The sequence below is a fragment of the Hemiscyllium ocellatum genome, unplaced genomic scaffold (genome assembly GCF_020745735.1).
Source record: "Hemiscyllium ocellatum isolate sHemOce1 unplaced genomic scaffold, sHemOce1.pat.X.cur. scaffold_836_pat_ctg1, whole genome shotgun sequence".
NCBI lineage: Eukaryota > Metazoa > Chordata > Chondrichthyes > Orectolobiformes > Hemiscylliidae > Hemiscyllium > Hemiscyllium ocellatum.
The window spans coordinates 72,227-92,967 of NW_026869262.1; the positions used below are offsets into that span (position 1 = coordinate 72,227).

The 20,741-nt window shown below is 56.9% G+C and overlaps 1 protein-coding gene across 1 annotated transcript in view; it reads left to right on the forward strand.

Moving 5' to 3' along the window:
* LOC132814488 (mucin-2-like) overlaps nucleotides 1–20,741 on the forward strand; it is a 123,716-nt gene that overhangs the window by 70,361 nt on the left and 32,614 nt on the right. The window contains exons 6-13 of the mRNA XM_060823495.1: nucleotides 4,406–4,504; nucleotides 5,248–5,346; nucleotides 6,936–7,034; nucleotides 8,255–8,341; nucleotides 13,745–13,831; nucleotides 14,918–15,016; nucleotides 16,826–16,924; nucleotides 18,952–19,038. Of these exons, the coding sequence (XP_060679478.1) occupies nucleotides 4,406–4,504; nucleotides 5,248–5,346; nucleotides 6,936–7,034; nucleotides 8,255–8,341; nucleotides 13,745–13,831; nucleotides 14,918–15,016; nucleotides 16,826–16,924; nucleotides 18,952–19,038 (756 nt within the window). The remainder of the gene's footprint in view (nucleotides 1–4,405; nucleotides 4,505–5,247; nucleotides 5,347–6,935; nucleotides 7,035–8,254; nucleotides 8,342–13,744; nucleotides 13,832–14,917; nucleotides 15,017–16,825; nucleotides 16,925–18,951; nucleotides 19,039–20,741) is intronic.

Consider the following 20,741-nt stretch of genomic DNA (forward strand, 5'->3'; position numbering starts at 1 on the left):
GGAGGGAGAGAGGGGACCTGATCGAGGTGTCCAAGGTAATGAGGGGCGTGGATAGAGCCAATAGCCAGGGAGCTTTCCCCAGGGCAGGGTTGACAGGGGACGAGGGGGTCATGGTTTGGAGATATGAGGAGGAAGGTCTAAAGGAGATGTCCGGGGGGGTAGGTCCTTTACACAGAGAGGTGTGGGTGTGAGGAACACGTTCCCAGCGACAGTGGGGGAGGCAGAGTCACTGGGGACATGCACCTGGAGAGCAGGGAGTGGGGGGGAGCGTAGGTTCGGTTACTATATTTGACGTTAGGCTTAACCTCGGCACAACATGATGGGCCGAAGGGCCTGTTCTGTGCTGTACTCTTCTATGTTCTATCAGGAGTGAGGTTTGTGGGCCAGGGGGGCTGAGAGATAAATGGGGGAGGGGGGATGGGGAAGGTAACTAGGAAAGTGATTGGTGGACGAAGGTGAGGGAGAAGGTGATAGGTCAGTGGGCGCAGTGACGGATGGGTTCAGAGGGCAGGGCCAGGGGGTCGGAGAAATTTGCCCAATGATGCAGAGGACAGGGAGTCCAGTTCCCAGTCAGATTGACAAAGAGTTGATGAGTATGGCCTTCCCGCAGCAGTGAGATTGTCCCATAGTGCCCAGGGATGTGCGGGTTAGGGTGGGTTGGCCATGGGAAATTGTTCCATAGTGCCCAGGGATGTGCAGGTTAGGGTGGGTTGGCCATGGGAAATTGTCCCATAGTGCCCAGGGATGTGCAGGTCAGGGTGGGTTGGCCATGGGAAATTGTCCCATAGTGCCCAGGGATGTGCAGGTCAGGGTGGGTTGGCCATGGGAAATTGTCCAATAGTGCCCAGGGATGTGCAGGTTAGGGTGGGTTGGCCATGGGAAATTGTCCCACAGTGCCCAGGGATGTGCAGGTTAGGGTGGGTTGGCCATGGGGAATTGTCCCATAGTGCCCAGGGATGTGCAGGTTAGGGTGGATTGGCCATGGGAAATTGTCCCATAGTGCCCAGGGATGTGCAGGTTAGGGTGGATTGGCCATGGGAAATTGTCCCATAGTGCCCAGGGATGTGCAGGTTAGGGTGGGTTGGCCATGGGGAATTGTCCCATAGTGCCCAGGGATGTGCAGGTTAGGGTGGATTGGCCATGGGGAATTGTCCCATAGTGCCCAGGGATGTGCAGGTTAGGGTGGGTTGGCCATGGGAAATTGTCCCATAGTGCCCAGGGATGTGCAGGTTAGGGTGGGTTGGCCATGGGAAATTGTCCCATAGTGCCCAGGGATGTGCAGGTTAGGGTGGGTTGGCCATGGGAAATTGTCCCATAGTGCCCAGGGATGTGCAGGTTAGGGTGGATTGGCCATGGGATATTGTCCCATAGTGCCCAGGGATGTGCAGGTTAGGGTGGATTGGCCATGGGAAATTGTCCCATAGTGCCCAGGGATGTGCAGGTTAGGGTGGATTGGCCATGGGATATTGTCCCATAGTGCCCAGGGATGTGCAGGTTAGGGTTGACAAATGAAATTGACCAAAGCTGAACCAGCCTGTCCAGGAGGCTGGGAACTCTCTCCCACGAGCTGACAGTGAAGGCAGGGGTGAGAGGGGTCTTGGAGGAGAAAGGTGGATGAAAATGGGACAGGATACAGTGTATTTGGGAATGAAGTAATTGCAAAGCAGAGATGGAGAGGATGTCCTGATGACCAATGCAGTGTAACACCCTGACAGTCTCGATGGGAGCGGGAGACTGCAGCTCATTGCTCCTGTCCTGGGAGAGAGGCTGCCTCTCTCTGTCTCACCAGCTCTGTGTGTGGGTTTGGTATCGGTGTGTAAGGATACTGCCCCGGGTCCCTGGGACACCTCCGTTGACTGGGTATTGTGAGCGTGTTTTGAGGGAGTGTACTCCGTTGTCTGTAACTACTCTCGGGGTTCACTTGTCAGCCTGTTTGGCCCCTGCTGAGGCCATTCTGGGTGTTTCTGGGATAGTCTGGCCAAGTGCGCTCTCCGATGTTCCGTGATGAAGGGCTGATGTCCGAAATGTCGATTCCCCTGCCCCTTGGACGCTGCTGTGTTTTTCCAGCACCACCTCTCGACTCTGACCTCCAGCATCTGCAGCCCTCCCTTTACCCTCTCTCTCAGGTTGAGGTGTCTGTTGCCAGTATTCCCCCCCCGTCCCTAGTTGCCCCCCTTGGAAAGGTGGGGGTGAGCTGCCTCCCTGACCCGCTGCAGCCCATGTGCTGTAGGGTAGACCCACAATGTCCCTGAGGGAGGGAATCCCAGGATTCTGACCCAGGAAGGAACGGCCGATAGATTTCCAAGTCGGGATGGGGAGGGGCTCGGAGGGGAACTTGCAGGAGGGGGATGGGACACACTGCTGTTACTGAGGAGGGTGGGGGGAGGGAGGGGATGGTACACACTGCTGTTACTGAGGGGGGTGGGGGGAGGGAGGGGATGGTACACACTGCTGTTACTGAGGGGGGGTTGGGGGAGGGGGGGATGGTACACACTGCTGTTACTGAGTGGGGTGGGGGGAGGGAGGAGATGGTACACACTGCTGTTACTGGGGGGGGGTGGGGGAGGGATTGGATGGTACACACTGCTGTTACTGAGGGGGTGTGGGGGGGGATGGTACACACTGCTGTTACTGAGGGGGATGGGGGAGGGAGGGGATGGTACACACTGCTGTTACTGAGGGGGGGTGGGGGAGGGGATGGTACACACTGATGTTACTGAGGTGGGGGGAGGGGATGGTACACACTGCTGTTACTGAGGGGGGTGGGGGGAGGGAGGGGATGGTACACACTGCTGTTACTGAGTGTGGGTGGGGGGAGGGAGGGGATGGTACACAGTGCTGTTACTGAGGGGGGGTGGGGGAGGGAGGGAGGGGATGGTACACACTGCTGTTACTGAGGGGGGGTGGGGGGAGGGAGGGAATGGCACACACTGCTGTTACTGAGGGGGGTGTGGGGGAGGGAGGGGATGGTACACACTGCTGTTACTGAGGGGGGGTGGGGGGAGGGAGGGGATGGTACACACTGCTGTTACTGAGGGGGGTGGGGGGAGGGAGGGGATGGTACACACTGCTGTTACTGAGGAAAGTGGGGGGAGGGAGGGGATGGTACACACTGCTGTTACTGGGGGGGGTGGGAGAGGGACGGGGTGGTACACACTGCTGTTACTGAGGGGGGTGGGAGGAGGAAGAGGATGGTACACACTGCTGTTACTGAGGGGGGGTGTGGGGGAGGGAGGGGATGGTACACACTGCTGTTACTGAGGGGGGGCTTGGGGGGGGATGGTACACACTGATGTTACTGAGGGGGGTGGGAGAGGGAGGGGATGGTAAACACTGCTGTTACTGAGGGGGAGGGAGGGGATGGTACACACTGATGTTACTGAGGGGGGGTGGGGGGGAGGGAGGGGATGGTACACACTGCTGTTACTAAGGGGGGGTGGGGGGAGGGACGGGATGGTACACACTGCTGTTACTGAGGGGGGGTGGGGGGGAGGGAGGGGATGGTACACACTGCTGTTACTGAGGGGGGGTGGGGGGAGGGAGGGGATGGTACACACTGCTGTTACTGAGGGGGGGTGGGGGGAGGGAGGGGATGGTACACACTGCTGTTACTGAGGGGGGGTGGGGGGAGGGAGGGGATGGTACACACTGCTGTTACTGAGGGGGGTGGGGGGAGGGAGGGGATGGTACACACTGCTGTTACTGAGGAAAGTGGGGGGAGGGAGGGGATGGTACACACTGCTGTTACTGGGGGGGGGTGGGAGAGGGACGGGGTGGTACACACTGCTGTTACTGAGGGGGGTGGGAGGAGGAAGAGGATGGTACACACTGCTGTTACTGAGGGGGGGTGTGGGGGAGGGAGGGGATGGTACACACTGCTGTTACTGAGGGGGGGCTTGGGGGGGGATGGTACACACTGATGTTACTGAGGGGGGTGGGAGAGGGAGGGGATGGTAAACACTGCTGTTACTGAGGGGGAGGGAGGGGATGGTACACACTGATGTTACTGAGGGGGGGTGGGGGGGAGGGAGGGGATGGTACACACTGCTGTTACTAAGGGGGGGTGGGGGGAGGGACGGGATGGTACACACTGCTGTTACTGAGGGGGGGTGGGGGGAAGGGAGGGGATGGTACACACTGCTGTTACTGAGGGGGGGTGGGGGGAGGGAGGGGATGGTACACACTGCTGTTACTGAGGGGGGGTGGGGGGGAGGGAGGGGATGGTACGCACTGCTGTTACTGAGGTGGGTGGTGGGGAGGGAGGGGATGGTACACACTGCTGTTACTGAGGGGGAGGGAGGGTACACACTGCTGTTACTGAGGGGGGAGTGGGTCAGGGAGGGGAATACCATTGAATGTCTGGGGGGTGATGTGATTAACTCTCTCTCTCTCTCCCTCTATCCAGCGGCACAAAACCCAACAACATCATCGTTGACGACAAACTCAGGACAGAGTATCCCCAGGACAACGGGCTCTCTCTCCCCTCGCCCCAGCGTAACCCAGGGTGAGTGACCTTCCCCTACCCCACAGTCCTTCATTCACGCTGCCCCCTGACCCATCCCCTGTCCCAGAGCAGACAGTGAGGGGGTGACCTGCCTCAGTCTCCAGCATATTCCCCTCAAGGCCTCCAGCGCGACCTTGTCAGGGTCATCTGGGGGAGAGGGACCATCACATGACTGAGCTGGTCTTTAGGATGGAGGGCGACCGAGATGGACGCAAATCCCGAATCCTGGATCTCAGGAATGGGAATTATGTGGATCTGGGATGGGCATCTGGATGGGGACTGGACTCGGAAGGATTTACCGGGATATGGGCCAGGTTCTGGCAAACGGGACAGGGTGAGACTGGGATACTGGGATAGCAGGGACAGGTTGGGCAGAATGGTCTGTTTCCCTTCTGTCAGACTCTATGAGTCGATGTGCGGATTCGGCCATGGATAGATTTCATTTGAGTGTTACTTGTTGACCCCCTAAGCCCCCTGTATCCAGGGGGTCTCCCTCCCCCATCAAGGGGGTGATGGTACGCACTGCTGTTACTGAGGGGGGGTGGGGGGAGGGAGGGGATGGTACACACTGCTGTTACTGAGGGGGGTGGGGGGGAGGGAGGGGATGGTACACACTGCTGTTACTGAGGGGGAGGGAGGGTACACACTGCTGTTACTGAGGGGGGAGTGGGTCACGGAGGGGAATACCATTGAATGTCTGGGGGGTGATGTGATTAACTCTCTCTCTCTCTCCCCATATCCAGCGGCACAAAACCCAACAACATCATCGTTGACGACAAACTCAGGACAGAGTATCCCCAGGACAACGGGCTCTCTCTCCCCTCGCCCCAGCGTAACCCAGGGTGAGTGACCTTCCCCCACCCCACAGTCCTTCATTCACGCTGCCCCCTGACCCATCCCCTGTCCCAGAGCAGACAGTGAGGGGGTGACCTGCCTCAGACTCCAGCATATCCCCCTCAAGGCCTCCAGCGCGACCTTGTCAGGGTCATCTGGGGGAGAGGGACCATCACATGACTGAGCTGGTCTTTAGGATGGAGGGCGACCAAGATGGATGCAAATCCCGAATCCTGGATCTCAGGAATGGGAATTATGTGGATCTGGGATGGGCATCTGGATGGGGACCTGACTAGGAAGGATTTACCGGGACATGGGCCAGATTCTGGTAAACGGGACAGGGTGAGACTGGGATACTGGGATAGCAGGGACAGGTTGGGCAGAATGGTCTGTTTCCCTTCTGTCAGACTCTATGAGTCGATGTGCGGATTCGGCCATGGTTAGATTTCATTTGGGTGTTAGATGTTGACCCCCTAGGCCCCTTGTATCCAGGGGGTCTCCCTTCCCCCATCAAGGGGGGGATGGTACGCACTGCTGTTACTGAGGGGGGGTGGGGGGAGGGAGGGGATGGTACACACTGCTGTTACTGAGGGGGAGTGGGGGGGGAGGGGATGGAAAACACTGCTGTTACTGAGGGGGGGTGGGGGGGAGGGAGGGGATGGTACACACTGCTGTTACTGAGGGGGGTGAGGGGAGGGAGGGGATGGTACACACTGCTGTTACTGAGGGGGAGGGAGGGTACACACTGCTGTTACTGAGGGGGTGTGGGGGGGGATGGTACACACTGCTGTTACTGAGGGGGATGGGGGAGGGAGGGGATGGTACACACTGCTGTTACTGAGGGGGGGTGGGGGGAGGGAGGGGATGGTACACACTGCTGTTACTGAGGGGGGGTGGGGGAGGGAGGGAGAGGATGGTACACACTGCTGTTACTGAGGGGGGGTGGGGGGAGGGAGGGAATGGCACACACTGCTGTTACTGAGGGGGGTGTGGGGGAGGGAGGGGATGGTACACACTGCTGTTACTGAGGGGGTTGGGGGGAGGGAGGGGATGGTACACACTGCTGTTACTGAGGAAAGTGGGGGGAGGGAGGGGATGGTACACACTGCTGTTACTGAGGGGGGGTGGGAGAGGGAGGGGGTGGTACACACTGCTGTTACTGAGGGGGGTGGGAGGAGGAAGAGGATGGTACACACTGCTGTTACTGAGGGGGGGTGTGGGGGAGGGAGGGGATGGTACACACTGCTGTTACTGAGGGGGGGCTTGGGGGGGGATGGTACACACTGATGTTACTGAGGGGAGTGGGGGGAGCCAGGGGATGGTACACACTGCTGTTACTGAGGGGGGTGAGGGGAGCCAGGGGATGGTACACACTGCTGTTACTGAGGGGGCTGGGGGGGGGAGGGAGGGGATGGTACACACTGCTGTTACTGGGGGTGGTGGGGGGAGGGAGGGGATGGTACACACTGCTGTTACTGAGGGGGGGTGGGAGGGTACACACTGCTGTTACTGAGGGGGGAGTGGGTCAGGGAGGGGAATACCATTGAATGTCTGGGGGGTGATGTGATTAACTCTCTCTCTCTCTCCCTCTATCCAGCGGCACAAACCCCAACAACATCATCGTTGACGACAAACTCAGGACAGAGTCTCCCGAGGACAACGGGCTCTCTCTCCCCTCGCCCCAGCGTAACCCAGGGTGAGTGACCTTCCCCCACCCCACAGTCCTTCATTCACGCTGCCCCCTGACCCATCCCCTGTCCCAGAGCAGACAGTGAGGGGGTGACCTGCCTCAGTCTCCAGCATATCCCCCTCAAGGCCTCCAGCGCGACCTTGTCAGGGTCATCTGGGGGACAGGGACCATCACATGACTGAGCTGGTCTTTAGGATGGAGGGCGACCGAGATGGATGCAAATCCCGAATCCTGGATCTCAGGAATGGGAATTATGTGGATCTGGGATGGGCATCTGGATGGGGACTGGACTCGGAAGGGTTTACCGGGACATGGGCCAGATTCTGGTAAACGGGACAGGGTGAGACTGGGATACTGGGATAGCAGGGACAGGTTGGGCAGAATGGTCTATTTCCCTTCTGTTGAACTCTATGAGTCGATGTGCGGATTCGGCCATGGTTAGATTTCATTTGAGTGTTACCTGTTGACCCCCTAAGCCCCCTGTATCCAGGGGGTCTCCCTTCCCCCATCGGGGGGGATGGTACACACTGCTGTTACTGAGGGGGGGTGGGGTGAGGGAGGGGATGGTACACACTGCTGTTACTGAGGGGGGTGGGGGTGGGGGAGGGACGGGATGGTACACACTGCTGTTACTGAGGTGGGGTGGGGGAAGGGAGGGGATGGTACACACTGCTGTTACTGAGGGGGGTTGGGGGAGGGAGGGGATGGTACACACTGCTGTTACTGAGGGGGGGTGGGGGGAGGGAGGGGATGGTACACACTGCTGTTACTGAGGGGGTGGGGGGGAGGGAGGGGATGGTACACACTGCTGTTACTGAGGGGGGGTGGGGGAGGGAGGGGATGTTTGTGGGTGTGGGGCCGGGGGCTGCTTTGTCCCTGGATGGTGTGGAGCTTCTCGAGTGTTGTTGGAGCTGCCCCCACCCAGGGGCAAGTGGGGAGTATTCCCTCCCCCCTCCTGCCTTGGGCCTTGTCGATGGGGGGGGACAGGCTTTGGGGGGAGTCAGGAGGGGAGTCACTCGCTGCAGGATTCCCAGCCTCTGACCTGCTCTTGGAGCCGCTGGGTTGAGGTGGTGGGTCCTGGTGGGTTTCTGGTCAGTGGTCACCCCCAGGATGTTGGGGGGTGGGGTGGGGAGGGGGGAGACAGGGATGGGAACCCCATTGAGTATCCGGGGGGGGGCGTGATGGTGGCGATGTGATTAACTCTCTCTCTCTCTCTCCATTTCCAGGAACGCAATCCCCAACACCAACTACACGGATGACAGACATGGCAGAGGAACATCCCGAACTCACCCCTACCCAGCCCATAACCCAGGGTGAGTGACCTTTCCCCCACCCCACAGTCCTTCATTCACACTGCCCCCTGACCCATCCCCTGTCCCAGAGCAGACAGTGAGGGGGTGACCTGCCTCAGTCTCCAGCATATGGGTGCAGGAAGTGCACCCACCTCCAGCCCCTCCAAGACCGTGTTAGGGAACTGGAGCTGGAGTTGGATGAACTGCGGATCATTCGGGAGGCAGAGGAGGTCATAGATCAGAGGTTTAGGGAAGTAGTTACTCCGAAAGTTATAGAGAGATGGGTGACAGTGAGGGGGGAGTGGGAGGAAGCAGCCAGTGCAGGGACCCCCTGCGGTCATTCCCCTCAAGAACAAGTATACCGTTTTGGATACTTGTGGGGGGATGTCTTACCAGGGGTAAGCAACGAGGTTCAGGCCTCTGGCACGGAGCCTGGCCCCGTTGCTCAGAAGGGAAGGGTGGAGAAAGGTAGAGTGATAGTTCTTGGGGACTCAATAGTGAGGGGCACAGACAGACGGTTTTGTGGGGGCGACAGGGACTCACGTTTGGTATGTTGCCTCCCAGGTGCAAGGGTACGTGATGTCGCTGATCGTGTTTTCCGGGTCCTTAAGGGGGAGGGGGAGCAGCCCCAGATCGTGGTCCACGTTGGCACCAACGACATAGGTAGGAAGAGGGGTGAGGATGTCAGACAGGCTTTCAGGGAGCTAGGTAGGAAGCTCAGAGCTACAACGAACAGAGTTGTTGTCTCTGGTTTGTTACCCGTGCCACGTGATAGAGAGTCGAGGAATAGGGAGAGAGAACAGTTAAATGCGTGGCTACAGGCATGGTGCAGGAGGGAGGGATTCCGGTTTCTGGACAACTGGGGTTCTTTCTGGGGAAGGTGGGACCTCTATAAAAAGGATGGTCTACACCTGAACCTGAGGGGCACCAGTATCCTTGGGGGGAGGTTTGCTAGTGCTCTTTGGGAGGGTTTAAACTAACTCTGCAGGGACATGGGAACCTGGACTGTAGCTTTAGGGTACAGGACCTTGAGTGTAGGGAGGTTAGGAACATGGCATCGATCTCGAAGGAGGGTGCCTGTAAACAGAAGGGTGGCTTGAAGTGTGTATACTTCAATGCCAGAAGTATAAGAAATAAGGTAGGTGAACTTGCAGCGTGGGTTGGTACCTGGGACTTCGATGTTGTGGCCATTACAGAGACGTGGGTAGAACAGGGACAGGAATGGCTGTTGCAGGTTCCAGGGTTTAAATGTTTTAGTAGGATCAGAGATGGGGGTAAAAGAGGGGGAGGTGTGGCATTGCTTGTCAAAGACAGTATCACAGCAGTGGAATGGACAATGGAAGAGGACTTGCCATCTGAGGTAGTTTGGGCTGAGGTTAGAAATAGGAAAGGTGAGGTCACCCTGTTAGGTGTTTTCTACAGGCCTCCTAATAGTCCGAGAGACGTAGAGGAAAGTATTGCGAGGATGATTCAGGAGAAGAGTGAAGGTAGCAGGGTGGTTGTTATGGGGGACTTTAACTTCCCAGATATTGACTGGGAGAGCTATAGCTCGAGGTCGTTAGATGGGTCGGTGTTTGTCCAATGTGTGCAGGAGGGTTTCCTGACACAATATGTAGACAGGCCAACAAGAGGTGAGGCCATACTGGATTTGGTTCTAGGTAATGAACCAGGCCAGGTGTTAGACTTGGAGGTAGGTGAGCACTTCGGGGACAGTGACCACAACTCGGTGACTTTTACTCTAGTGATGGAGAGGGATAAGTGTGCACTGCAGGGCAAGAGTTATAGCTGGGGGCAGGGAAATTATGATGCGGTGAGGCATGACTTAGGATGTATGGCTTTTAAAAGTAGGCTTCAATGGAAGGGCACAAATGATATACGGAGCTTGTTCAAGGAGCAGCTATTGGGTGTCCTTGATAAGTATGTACCTGTCAGGCAGGGAGGGAAGGGCCTTGTGAGGGAGCCGTGGTTTAGTAAGGAATTGGAATCCCTTGTTAAAGGGAAGAGGGCGGCCTATGTAAAGATGAGGCGTGAAGGTTCAGTTGGGGCGATTGAGAGTTATAAGGTAGCCAGGAAGGATCTAAAGAGAGAGCTAAGAGCAGCGAGGAGGGGACATGAAAAGTCCTTAGTTGGTAGGATTAGGGAAAACCCAAAGGCTTTCTATAGGTATGTCAGGAATAAAAGGATGACTCAAAGTTTGTGCGAAGATTTGTAGCTCGGGTGCTTGTTGTTGTGGTTCTGTTTGCTGAGCTGGAAGTTTTTGTTGCAAACGTTTCGTCCCCTGGCTAGGAGACATCATCAGTGCTCTGGAGCCTCCTGCGAAGCGCTTCTTTGATGTTTCTTCCGGTATTTATAGTGGTCTGTCCTTGTCGCTTCCGGGTGTCAGTTTCAGCTGTCCGCTGTAGTGGTTGGTATATTGGGTCCAGGTCGATGTGTTTGTTGATGGAGTTTGGGGATGAATGCCATGCCTCTAGGAATTCCCTGGCTGTTCTCTGTCTGGCTTGCCCTATGGTAGTAGTGTTTTCCCAGTCGAATTCATGTTGCTTGTTGTCTGAGTGTGTGGCTACTAGGGATAGCTGGTCATGTCGTTTCGTGGCTAGTTGGTTTTCATGGATGCGGATTGTTAGCTGTCTTCCTGTTTGTCCTATATAGTGTTTTGTGCAGTCCTTGCATGGGATTTTATAAACTACATTAGTTTTGCTCATGCTGGGTATTGGCTCCTTTGTTCTAGTGAGTTGTTGTCTGAGCATGGCTGTTGGTTTGTGTGCCGTTATGAGTCCTAAGGGTCGCAGTAGTCTGGCTGTCAGTTCTGAAACGCTCCTGACGTATGGTAGTGTGGCTAGTCCTTTTGGTTGTGGCATGTGCTCGTTCCGTGGTCTATCTCTTAGGCATCTGGTGATAAAGTTGCGTGGGTATCCGTTTTCGGCGAATACCTTGTATAGGTGTTCCTCTTCCTCTTTTCGCAGTTCTGGTGTACTGCAGTGTGTTGTGGCTCTTTTGAATAGTGTCCTGATGCAGCTTCGTTTGTGTGTGTTGGGGTTGAATCAAACTCTGGGTCAGATACGTCGATGACACTTTCGTAATCATCAAAAACACGGAAATAGAAGAAACACACCGAATCATCAACGCCACACTCACAGGAATCCGATTCACGAGAGAAGAGGAAAAGGATAGCCAACTCCCATTCCTAGACGTGTTAGTAGAGAGAACACCCAACGGAGAATTCACCACAAGGGTACACAGGAAACCAACACACACAGACCAAGTCCTAAACTATGAAAGTAACCACCCCAACACACACAAACGAAGCTGCATCAGGACACTATTCAAAAGAGCCACAACACACTGCAGTACACCAGAACTGCGAAAAGAGGAAGAGGAACACCTATACAAGGTATTCGCCAAAAACGGATACCCACGCAACTTTATCACCAGATGCCTAAGAGATAGACCACGGAACGAGCACATGCCACAACCAAAAGGACTATCCACACTACCATACATCAGGAGCGTTTCAGAACTGACAGCCAGACTACTGCGACCCTTAGGACTCATAACAGCACACAAACCAACATCCACACTCAGACAACAACTTACTAGAACAAAGGAGCCAATACCCAGCATGAGCAAAACTAATGTAGTTTATAAAATCCCATGCAAGGACTGCACAAAACACTATATAGGACAAACAGGAAGACAGCTAACAATCCGCATACATGAACATCAGCTAGCCACGAAATGACACGACCAGCTATCCCTAGTAGCCACACACTCAGACAACAAGCAACATGAATCCGACTGGGAAAACACTACTACCATAGGGCAAGCCAGACAGAGAACAGCCAGGGAATTCCTAGAGGCATGGCATTCATCCACAAACTCCATCAACAAACACATCGACCTGGACCCAATATACCAACCACTACAGCGGACAGCTGAAACTGACACCCGGAAGCGGCAAGGACAGACCACTATAAATACCGGAAGAAACATCAAAGAAGCGCTTCGCAGGAGGCTCCAGAGCACCGATGATGTCGCCTAGCCAGGGGACGCAACGTTTGCAACAAAAACTTCCAGCTCAGCGAACAGAACCACTACAAAGAATGGCTAGGGTAGGTATCGGTCCAGTCAAGGATAGTAGTGGGAAGTTGTGCGTGGAGGCGGAGGAGATTGGAGAGACACTAAATCAATACTTTTTGTCAGTATTCACTCAGGAACAGGACATTGTTGCTGGTGTGAATATTGAGTCAGAAGTGATTCGAATGGATGACCTTGAGGTACGTAGGGAAGAGGTCTGGGGAATACTGGAAAGGGTGAAAATAGATAAGTCCCCTGGGCCTGATGGCATTTATCCTAGGATTCTCTGGGAAGCTAGGGAGGAGATAGCGGAGCCATTGGCCTGGATTTTTATGTCTTCGTTGTCTACAGGAATAGTGCCAGAAGACTGGAGGATGGCGAATGTGGTTCCCTTATTCAAGAAGGGGAGTAGGGATAGCCCTAGTAACTATAGGCCAGTGAGTCTCACTTCTGTGGTGGGCAAAGTCTTAGAGAGAATTGTAAGGGATAGGATTTATGAACATCTGGATAGGAATAATGTGATCAAGGATAGTCAGCATGGTTTTGTGAAGGGCAGGTCGTGCCTCACAAACCTTATTGAGTCCTTTGAGAAGGTGACTAAGGAGGTGGACAAGGGTAAAGCAGTGGATGTGGTGTATATGGATTTTAGCAAGGCGTTCGATAAGGTTCCCCATGGTAGGCTACTGCAAAAAATACAGAGGTATGGCATTGAGGGTGAGTTGGAGGTTTGGATTAGGAATTGGCTGGCTGGAAGGAGACAGAGGGTAGTAGTTGATGGTAAAGGTTAACCTTGGAGTGCAGTTACTAGCGGCGTTCCGCAAGGATCTGTTTTGGGACCATTGCTGTTTGTCATTTTTATAAATGACCTGGAGGAAGGGCTAGAAGGCTGGGTGAGCAAGTTTGCGGATGATACGAAAGTCGGTGGAGTTGTTGACAGTGAGGAAGGATGTGGCAGGTTACAGCGGGATATAGATAAGCTGCAGAGCTGGGCAGAAAGGTGGCAAATGGAGTTCAATGTAGCTAAGTGTGAAGTGATTCACTTTGGTAGGAGTAACAAGAAGATGGATTCCCTCCCCCCTCCTGCCTTGGGCCTTGTCGATGGGGGGGACAGGCTTTGGGGGGAGTCAGGAGGGGAGTTACTCGCTGCAGGATTCCCAGCCTCTGACCTGCTCTTGGAGCCGCTGGGTTGAGGTGGTGGGTCCTGGTGGGTTTCTGGTCAGTGCTGACCCCCAGGATGTTGGGGGGTGGGGGGGGAGGGGGGAGACAGGGATGGGAACCCCATTGAGTATCCGGGGGGGGGATGTGATGGTGGCGATGTGATTAACTCTCTCTCTCTCTCTCCATTTCCAGGAATGCAATCCCCAACACCAACTACACGGATGACAGACATGGCAGAGGAACATCCCGCACTCACCCCTACCCAGCCCATAACCCAGGGTGAGTGACCTTTCCCCCACCCCGCTGTCCTTCATTCACACTGCCCCCTGACCCATCCCCTGACCCAGAGCAGACAGTGAGGGGGTGACCTGCCTCAGTCTCCAGCATATCCCCCTCAAGGCCTCCAGCGCGACCTTGTCAGGGTCATCTCGGGGAGAGGGACCATCACATGACTGAGCTGGTCTTTAGGATGGAGGGTGACCGAGATGGATGCAAATCCCGAATCCTGGATCTCAGGAATGGGAATTATGTGGATCTGGGATGGGCATCTGGATGGGGACTGGACTCGGAAGGGTTTACCGGGACATGGGCCAGATTCTGGTAAACGGGACAGGGTGAGACTGGGATACTGGGATAGCAGGGACAGGTTGGGCAGAATGGTCTATTTCCCTTCTGTCAGACTCTATGAGTCGATGTGCGGATTCGGCCATGGTTAGATTTCATTTGGGTGTTCCCTGTTGACCCCCTCAGTCCCCTGTATCCAGGGGGTCTCCCTCCCCCATCAAGGGGGGGATGGTACACACTGCTGTTATTGAGGGGAGTGGGGGGAGGGAGCGGATGGTACACACTGCCGTTACTGAGGTGGGTGGGGGGGAGGGGATGGTACACACTGCTGTTACTGAGGGGTTGGGGGGGGAGGGGATGGTACACACTGCTGTTACTGAGGGGGGGTGGGGAGGAGGGGATGGTACACACTGCTGTTACTGAGGGGGGTGGGGGGGAGGGGATGGTACACACTGCTGTTACTGAGGGGGGGTCGGGGGAGGGGATGGTACACACTGCTGTTACTGAGGGAGGGGATGATACACACTGCTGTTACTGAGGGGGGTGGGGGGAGAGAGGGGATGGTACACACTGCTGTTACTGAGGGGGGTGGGGGGGGAGGGAGGGGATGGTACACACTGATGTTACTGAGGGGGGTGGGGGGGAGGGGATGGTACACACTGCTGTTACTGAGGGGGGGTCGGGGGGAGGGGATGGTACACACTGCTGTTACTGAGGGGGGTGTGGGTCAGGGAGGGGAATACCATTGAATGTCTGGGGGGGATGATGTGATTAACTCTCTCTCTCTCTCCCCATATCCAGCGGCACAAAACCCAACAACATCATCGTTGACGACAAACTCAGGACAGAGTCTCCCCAGGACAACGGGCTCTCTCTCCCCTCGCCCCAGCGTAACCCAGGGTGAGTGACCTTCCCCCACCCCACAGTCCTTCATTCACGCTGCCCCCTGACCCATCCCCTGTCCCAGAGCAGACAGTGAGGGGGTGACCTGCCTCAGTCTCCAGCATATCCCCCTCAAGGCCTCCAGCGCGACCTTGTCAGGGTCATCTGGGGGAGAGGGACCATCACATGACTGAGCTGGTCTTTAGGATGGAGGGCGACCGAGATGGATGCAAATCCCGAATCCTGGATCTCAGGAATGGGAATTATGTGGATCTGGGATGGGCATCTGGATGGGGACCTGACTAGGAAGGATTTACCGGGACATGGGCCAGATTCTGGTAAACGGGACAGGGTGAGACTGGGATACTGGGATAGCAGGGACAGGTTGGGCAGAATGGTCTGTTTCCCTTCTGTCAGACTCTATGAGTCGATGTGCGGATTCGGCCATGGTTAGATTTCATTTGAGTGTTACCTGTTGACCCCCTCAGCCCCTTGTATCCAGGGGGTCTCCCTTCCCCCATCAGGGGGGGATGGTACACACTGCTGTTATTGAGGGGGGGTGGGGGGGAGGGGATGGTACACACTGCTGTTACTGAGGGGGGGTGGGGGGGAGGGGATGGTGCACACTGCTGTTACTGAGGGGGGGTGGGGGGGGATGGAGGGGATGGTACACACTGCTGTTACTGAGGGGGGGTGGGGGGAGCGAGGGGATGGTACACACTGCTGTTACTGAGGGGGGTGGGGGGAGGGAGGGGACGGTACACACTGCTGTTACTGGGGGGGTGGGGGGGAGGGAGGGGATGGTACACACTGCTGTTACTGAGGGGAGTAGGGGGAGGGAGGGAATGGTACACACTGCTGTTACTGAGGGGGGTGGGGGGAGGGAGGGGACGGTACACACTGCTGTTACTGGGGGGGTGGGGGGGAGGGAGGGGATGGTACACACTGCTGTTACTGAGGGGGGTGGGGGGACGGAGGGGATGGTACACACTGCTGTTACTGAGGGGGGTGGGGGGAGGGAGGGGATGGTACACACTGCTGTTACTGAGGGGGGTGGGGGGAGGGAGGGGATGGTACACACTGCTGTTACTGAGGGGGGAGGGGGGAGGTAGGGGATGGTATACACTGCTGTTACTGAGGGGGGTGGGGGGAGGGAGGGGATGGTACACACTGATGTTACTGAGGGGGGGTGGGGGGAGGGAGGGGATGGTACACACTGCTGTTACTGAGGGAGGGGATGATACACACTGCTGTTACTGAGGGGGGGTGGGGGGAGGGAGGGTATGGTACACACTGATGTTACTGAGGGGGGTGGGGGGGAGGGGATGGTACACACTGCCGTTACTGAGGGAGGGGATGATACACACTGATGTTACTGAGGGGGGTGGGGGGGAGGGGATGGTACACACTGCCGTTACTGAGGGGGGGTGGGGGGAGGGAGGGGATGGTACAGACTGCCATTACTGAGGGGGGTGGGGGGAGGGAGGGGATGGTACACACTGCTGTTACTGAGGGGGGTGGGGGGGAGGGAGGGGATGGTACACACTGCTGTTACTGAGGTGGGGGTGGGGGTGGGAGATGATGGTACACACTGCTGTTACTGAGGGGGGGTGGGGGCAGGGAGGGGATGATACACAATGCTGTTACTGAGGGGGGTGGGGGGAGGGAGGGGATGGTACACACTGCTGTTACTGAGGGGGGAGTGGGTCAGGGAGGGGATGGTACACACTGCTGTTACTGAGGGGGGAGTGGGTCAGGGAGGGGAATACCATTGAATGTCTGGGGGGGATGATGTGATTAACTCTCTCTCTCTCTCCCTCTATCCAGCGGCACAAAACCCAACAACATCATCGTTGACGACAAACTCAGGACAGAGTCTCCCCAGGACAACGGGCTCTCTCTCCCCTCGCCCCAGCGTAACCCAGGGTGAGTGACCTTCCCCCACCCCACAGTCCTTCATTCACGCTGCCCCCTGACCCATCCCCTGTCCCAGAGCAGACAGTGAGGGGGTGACCTGCCTCAGTCTCCAGCATATCCCCCTCAAGGCCTCCAGCGCGACCTTGTCAGGGTCATCTGGGGGAGAGGGACCATCACATGACTGAGCTGGTCTTTAGGATGGAGGGCGACCGAGATGGATGCAAATCCCGAATCCTGGATCTCAGGAATGGGAATTATGTGGATCTGGGATGGGCATCTGGATGGGGACCTGACTAGGAAGGATTTACCGGGACATGGGCCAGATTCTGGTAAACGGGACAGGGTGAGACTGGGATACTGGGATAGCAGGGACAGGTTGGGCAGAATGGTCTGTTTCCCTTCTGTCAGACTCTATGAGTCGATGTGCGGATTCGGCCATGGTTAGATTTCATTTGAGTGTTACCTGTTGACCCCCTCAGCCCCTTGTATCCAGGGGGTCTCCCTTCCCCCATCAGGGGGGGATGGTACACACTGCTGTTATTGAGGGGGGGTGGGGGGGAGGGGATGGTACACACTGCTGTTACTGAGGGGGGGTGGGGGGGAGGGGATGGTGCACACTGCTGTTACTGAGGGGGGGTGGGGGGGGATGGAGGGGATGGTACACACTGCTGTTACTGAGGGGGGGTGGGGGGAGCGAGGGGATGGTACACACTGCTGTTACTGAGGAGGGTGGGGGGAGGGAGGGGATGGTATACACTGCTGTTACTGAGGGGGGGTTGGGGGGAGGGAGGGGATGGTACACACTGCTGTTACTGAGGGGGGTGGGGGGAGGGAGGGGATGGTACACACTGATGTTACTGAGGGGAGTAGGGGGAGGGAGGGAATGGTACACACTGCTGTTACTGAGGGGGAGTAGGGGGAGGGAGGGAATGGTACACACTGCTGTTACTGAGGGGGGTGGGGGGAGGGAGGGGACGGTACACACTGCTGTTACTGGGGGGGGTGGGGGGGAGGGAGGGGATGGTACACACTGCTGTTACTGAGGGGGGTGGGGGGACGGAGGGGATGGTACACACTGCTGTTACTGAGGGGGGTGGGGGGAGGGAGGGGATGGTACACATTGCTGTTACTGTGGGGGGTGGGGGGAGGGAGGGGATGGTACACACTGCTGTTACTGAGGGGGGTGGGGGGAGGGAGGGGATGGTACACACTGCTCTTACTGAGGGGGGAGGGGGGAGGTAGGGGATGGTATACACTGCTGTTACTGAGGGGGGTGGCGGGGAGGGAGGGGATGGTACACACTGCTGTTACTGAGGGGGGGGGGGAGGGAGGGGATGGTACACACTGCTGTTACTGAGGGAGTGGGGGGGGAGGGAGGGGATGGTACACACTGCTGTTACTGAGGGGGTGTGGGGGAGGGAGGGGATGGTACACACTGCTGTTACTGAGGGTGGTTGGGGGGAGGGAGGGGATGGTACACACTGCTGTTACTGAGGGGGGTGGGGGGAGGGAGGGGATGGTACACACTGCTGTTACTGAGGGGGGGTGGGAGGGTACACACTGCTGTTACTGAGGGGGGGTGGGGGGAGGGAGCGAGGGGATGGTACACACTGCTGTTACTAAGGTGGGGGTGGTGGGGGGAGGGAGGGGATGTTTGTGGGTGTGGGTCCGGGGGCTGCTTTGTCCCTGGATGGTGTGGAGCTTCTCGAGTGTTGTTGGAGCTGCCCCCACCCAGGGGCAAGTGGGGAGTATTCCCTCCCCCCTCCTGCCTTGGGCCTTGTCGATGGGGGGGACAGGCTTTGGGGGGAGTCAGGAGGGGAGTCACTCGCTGCAGGATTCCCAGCCTCTGACCTGCTCTTGGAGCCGCTGGGTTGAGGTGGTGGGTCCTGGTGGGTTTCTGGTCAGTGGTAACCCCCAGGATGTTGGGGGGTGGGGGTGGGGAGGGGGGAGACAGGGATGGGAACCCCATTGAGTATCCGGGGGGGGGCGTGATGGTGGCGATGTGATTAACTCTCTCTCTCTCTCTCCATATCCAGGAACGCAATCCCCAACACCAACTACACGGATGACAGACATGGCAGAGGAACATCCCGCACTCACCCCTACCCAGCCCATAACCCAGGGTGAGTGACCCCCCCACACTGCTGTTACTGGGGGGGGTGGGGGGAGCGAGGGGATGGTACACACTGCTGTTACTGAGGGGGGTGGGGTCGGGAGGGGATGGTATCCCTCAGTTATGCCACACACAGAGCACTGTCAGAGGGTCAGTGCTGAGGGAGTGGTCACTGTCGGAGGGTCACTGCTGAGGGAGTGGGCACTGTCGGAGGGTCAGTGCCGAGGGAGTGGGCACTGTCGGAGGGTCAGTGCTGAGGGAGTGGGCACTGTCGGAGGGTCAGTGCTGGGGGAGTGGGCACTGGCGGAGGGTCAGTGCTGAGGGAGTGGGCACTGTAGGAAGGTCAGTGCTGAGGGAGTGGGCATTGTCGGAGGGTCAGTGCTGAGGGAGTGTGCACTGTCGGAGGGTCAGTGCTGAGGGAGTGGGCACTGGCGGAGGGTCAGTGCTGAGGGAGTGGGCACTGGTGGAGGGTCAGTGCTGAGGGAGTGGGCACTGTCGGAGGGTCAGTGCTGATGGTGTTTGGTGTTTATTTCCAGATGCTCAGAGTAGTGTCCGAATCCCATTCCCGCATTTAGTTTGAGCTGGAGGGTGCACGTCCCTCAGCTCTCTGTCTGACGACTATCCAGCAGCATATTCCATCGTTCCTATCTCAGTATTCCGAATATGATCCCCAATCCAGAGGTTATCCCCATTGGGAGATTGTGAACAGATTGAGGCAGGTTTCTCTTGAGAAGAGGCAGCTGAGAGGGTGACCTGATCGAGGGATTTACGATTCTGAAAGGGGGGTTCACTCGGGGAGATGGAGAGAAGATGGTTCCACTTGGGGGCGGGGGCGGGGTAGTGGAACGAGGGGCCATCAGTAGAAGACAGTCCCGAACAAATCCCATTGGGAATTCAGGAGAAGCATCTTCACCCAGAGGGTGGGGGAGAGAGGTGGGAGGGAGGGGTGTGGTTGGAAATGTGAGACTCACTCCCACAGGGAGTTGGGGGAGGGATGTGAGACTCACTCCCACTGGGAGTTGGAGGGGGGATAATGTGAGACTCACTCCCACTGGGAGTTGGGGGAGGGATGTGAGACTCACTCCCACAGGGAGTTGGAGTGGGGATAATGTGAGACTCACTCCCGCTGGGAGTTGGAGGGGGAAATGTGAGACTCACTCCCGCTGGGAGTTGGAGGGGGAAATGTGAGACTCACTCCCACAGGAAGTTGGAGTGGGATAATGTGAGACTGACCCTCAGCTGTCAGTCTGATGGGTATTCGGCAGCATATTCCTATCGCTGGCAGAAAGTCTGTTGGCAACGTGTGACGCCTCTCTGCCCTGGAGGTCACTCTCACTGTACGGTCAACATTTTTATTCAAGGTTTTGGCTGTGAGTTCATCTGTACAGCGAGGAACTCCGTGGGTGAAAAGGATTCTGATCCCGTACGACTGGATATTCAGTGTGAGAGTCCCACTCACCAACAAACTCTCACAGCCATGGTGGCTCAGTGGTTAGCACTGCTGCCTCACAGCACCAGGGACCCAAGTGGGTGACGGTCTATATGGAGTTTGCGGATTTTTCCCGTGTCTGTGTGGGTTTCATCCTATAGCCCCAAGATGTGCAGGTCAGGAAAATTGGCTGTGCTAAATTGTCCATAGTGTTAGATGCATTAGTCAGAGGGAAATGGATCTGGGTGAGTTATTTGTGGGCGGGTCGGTGTGGACTGGTTGGG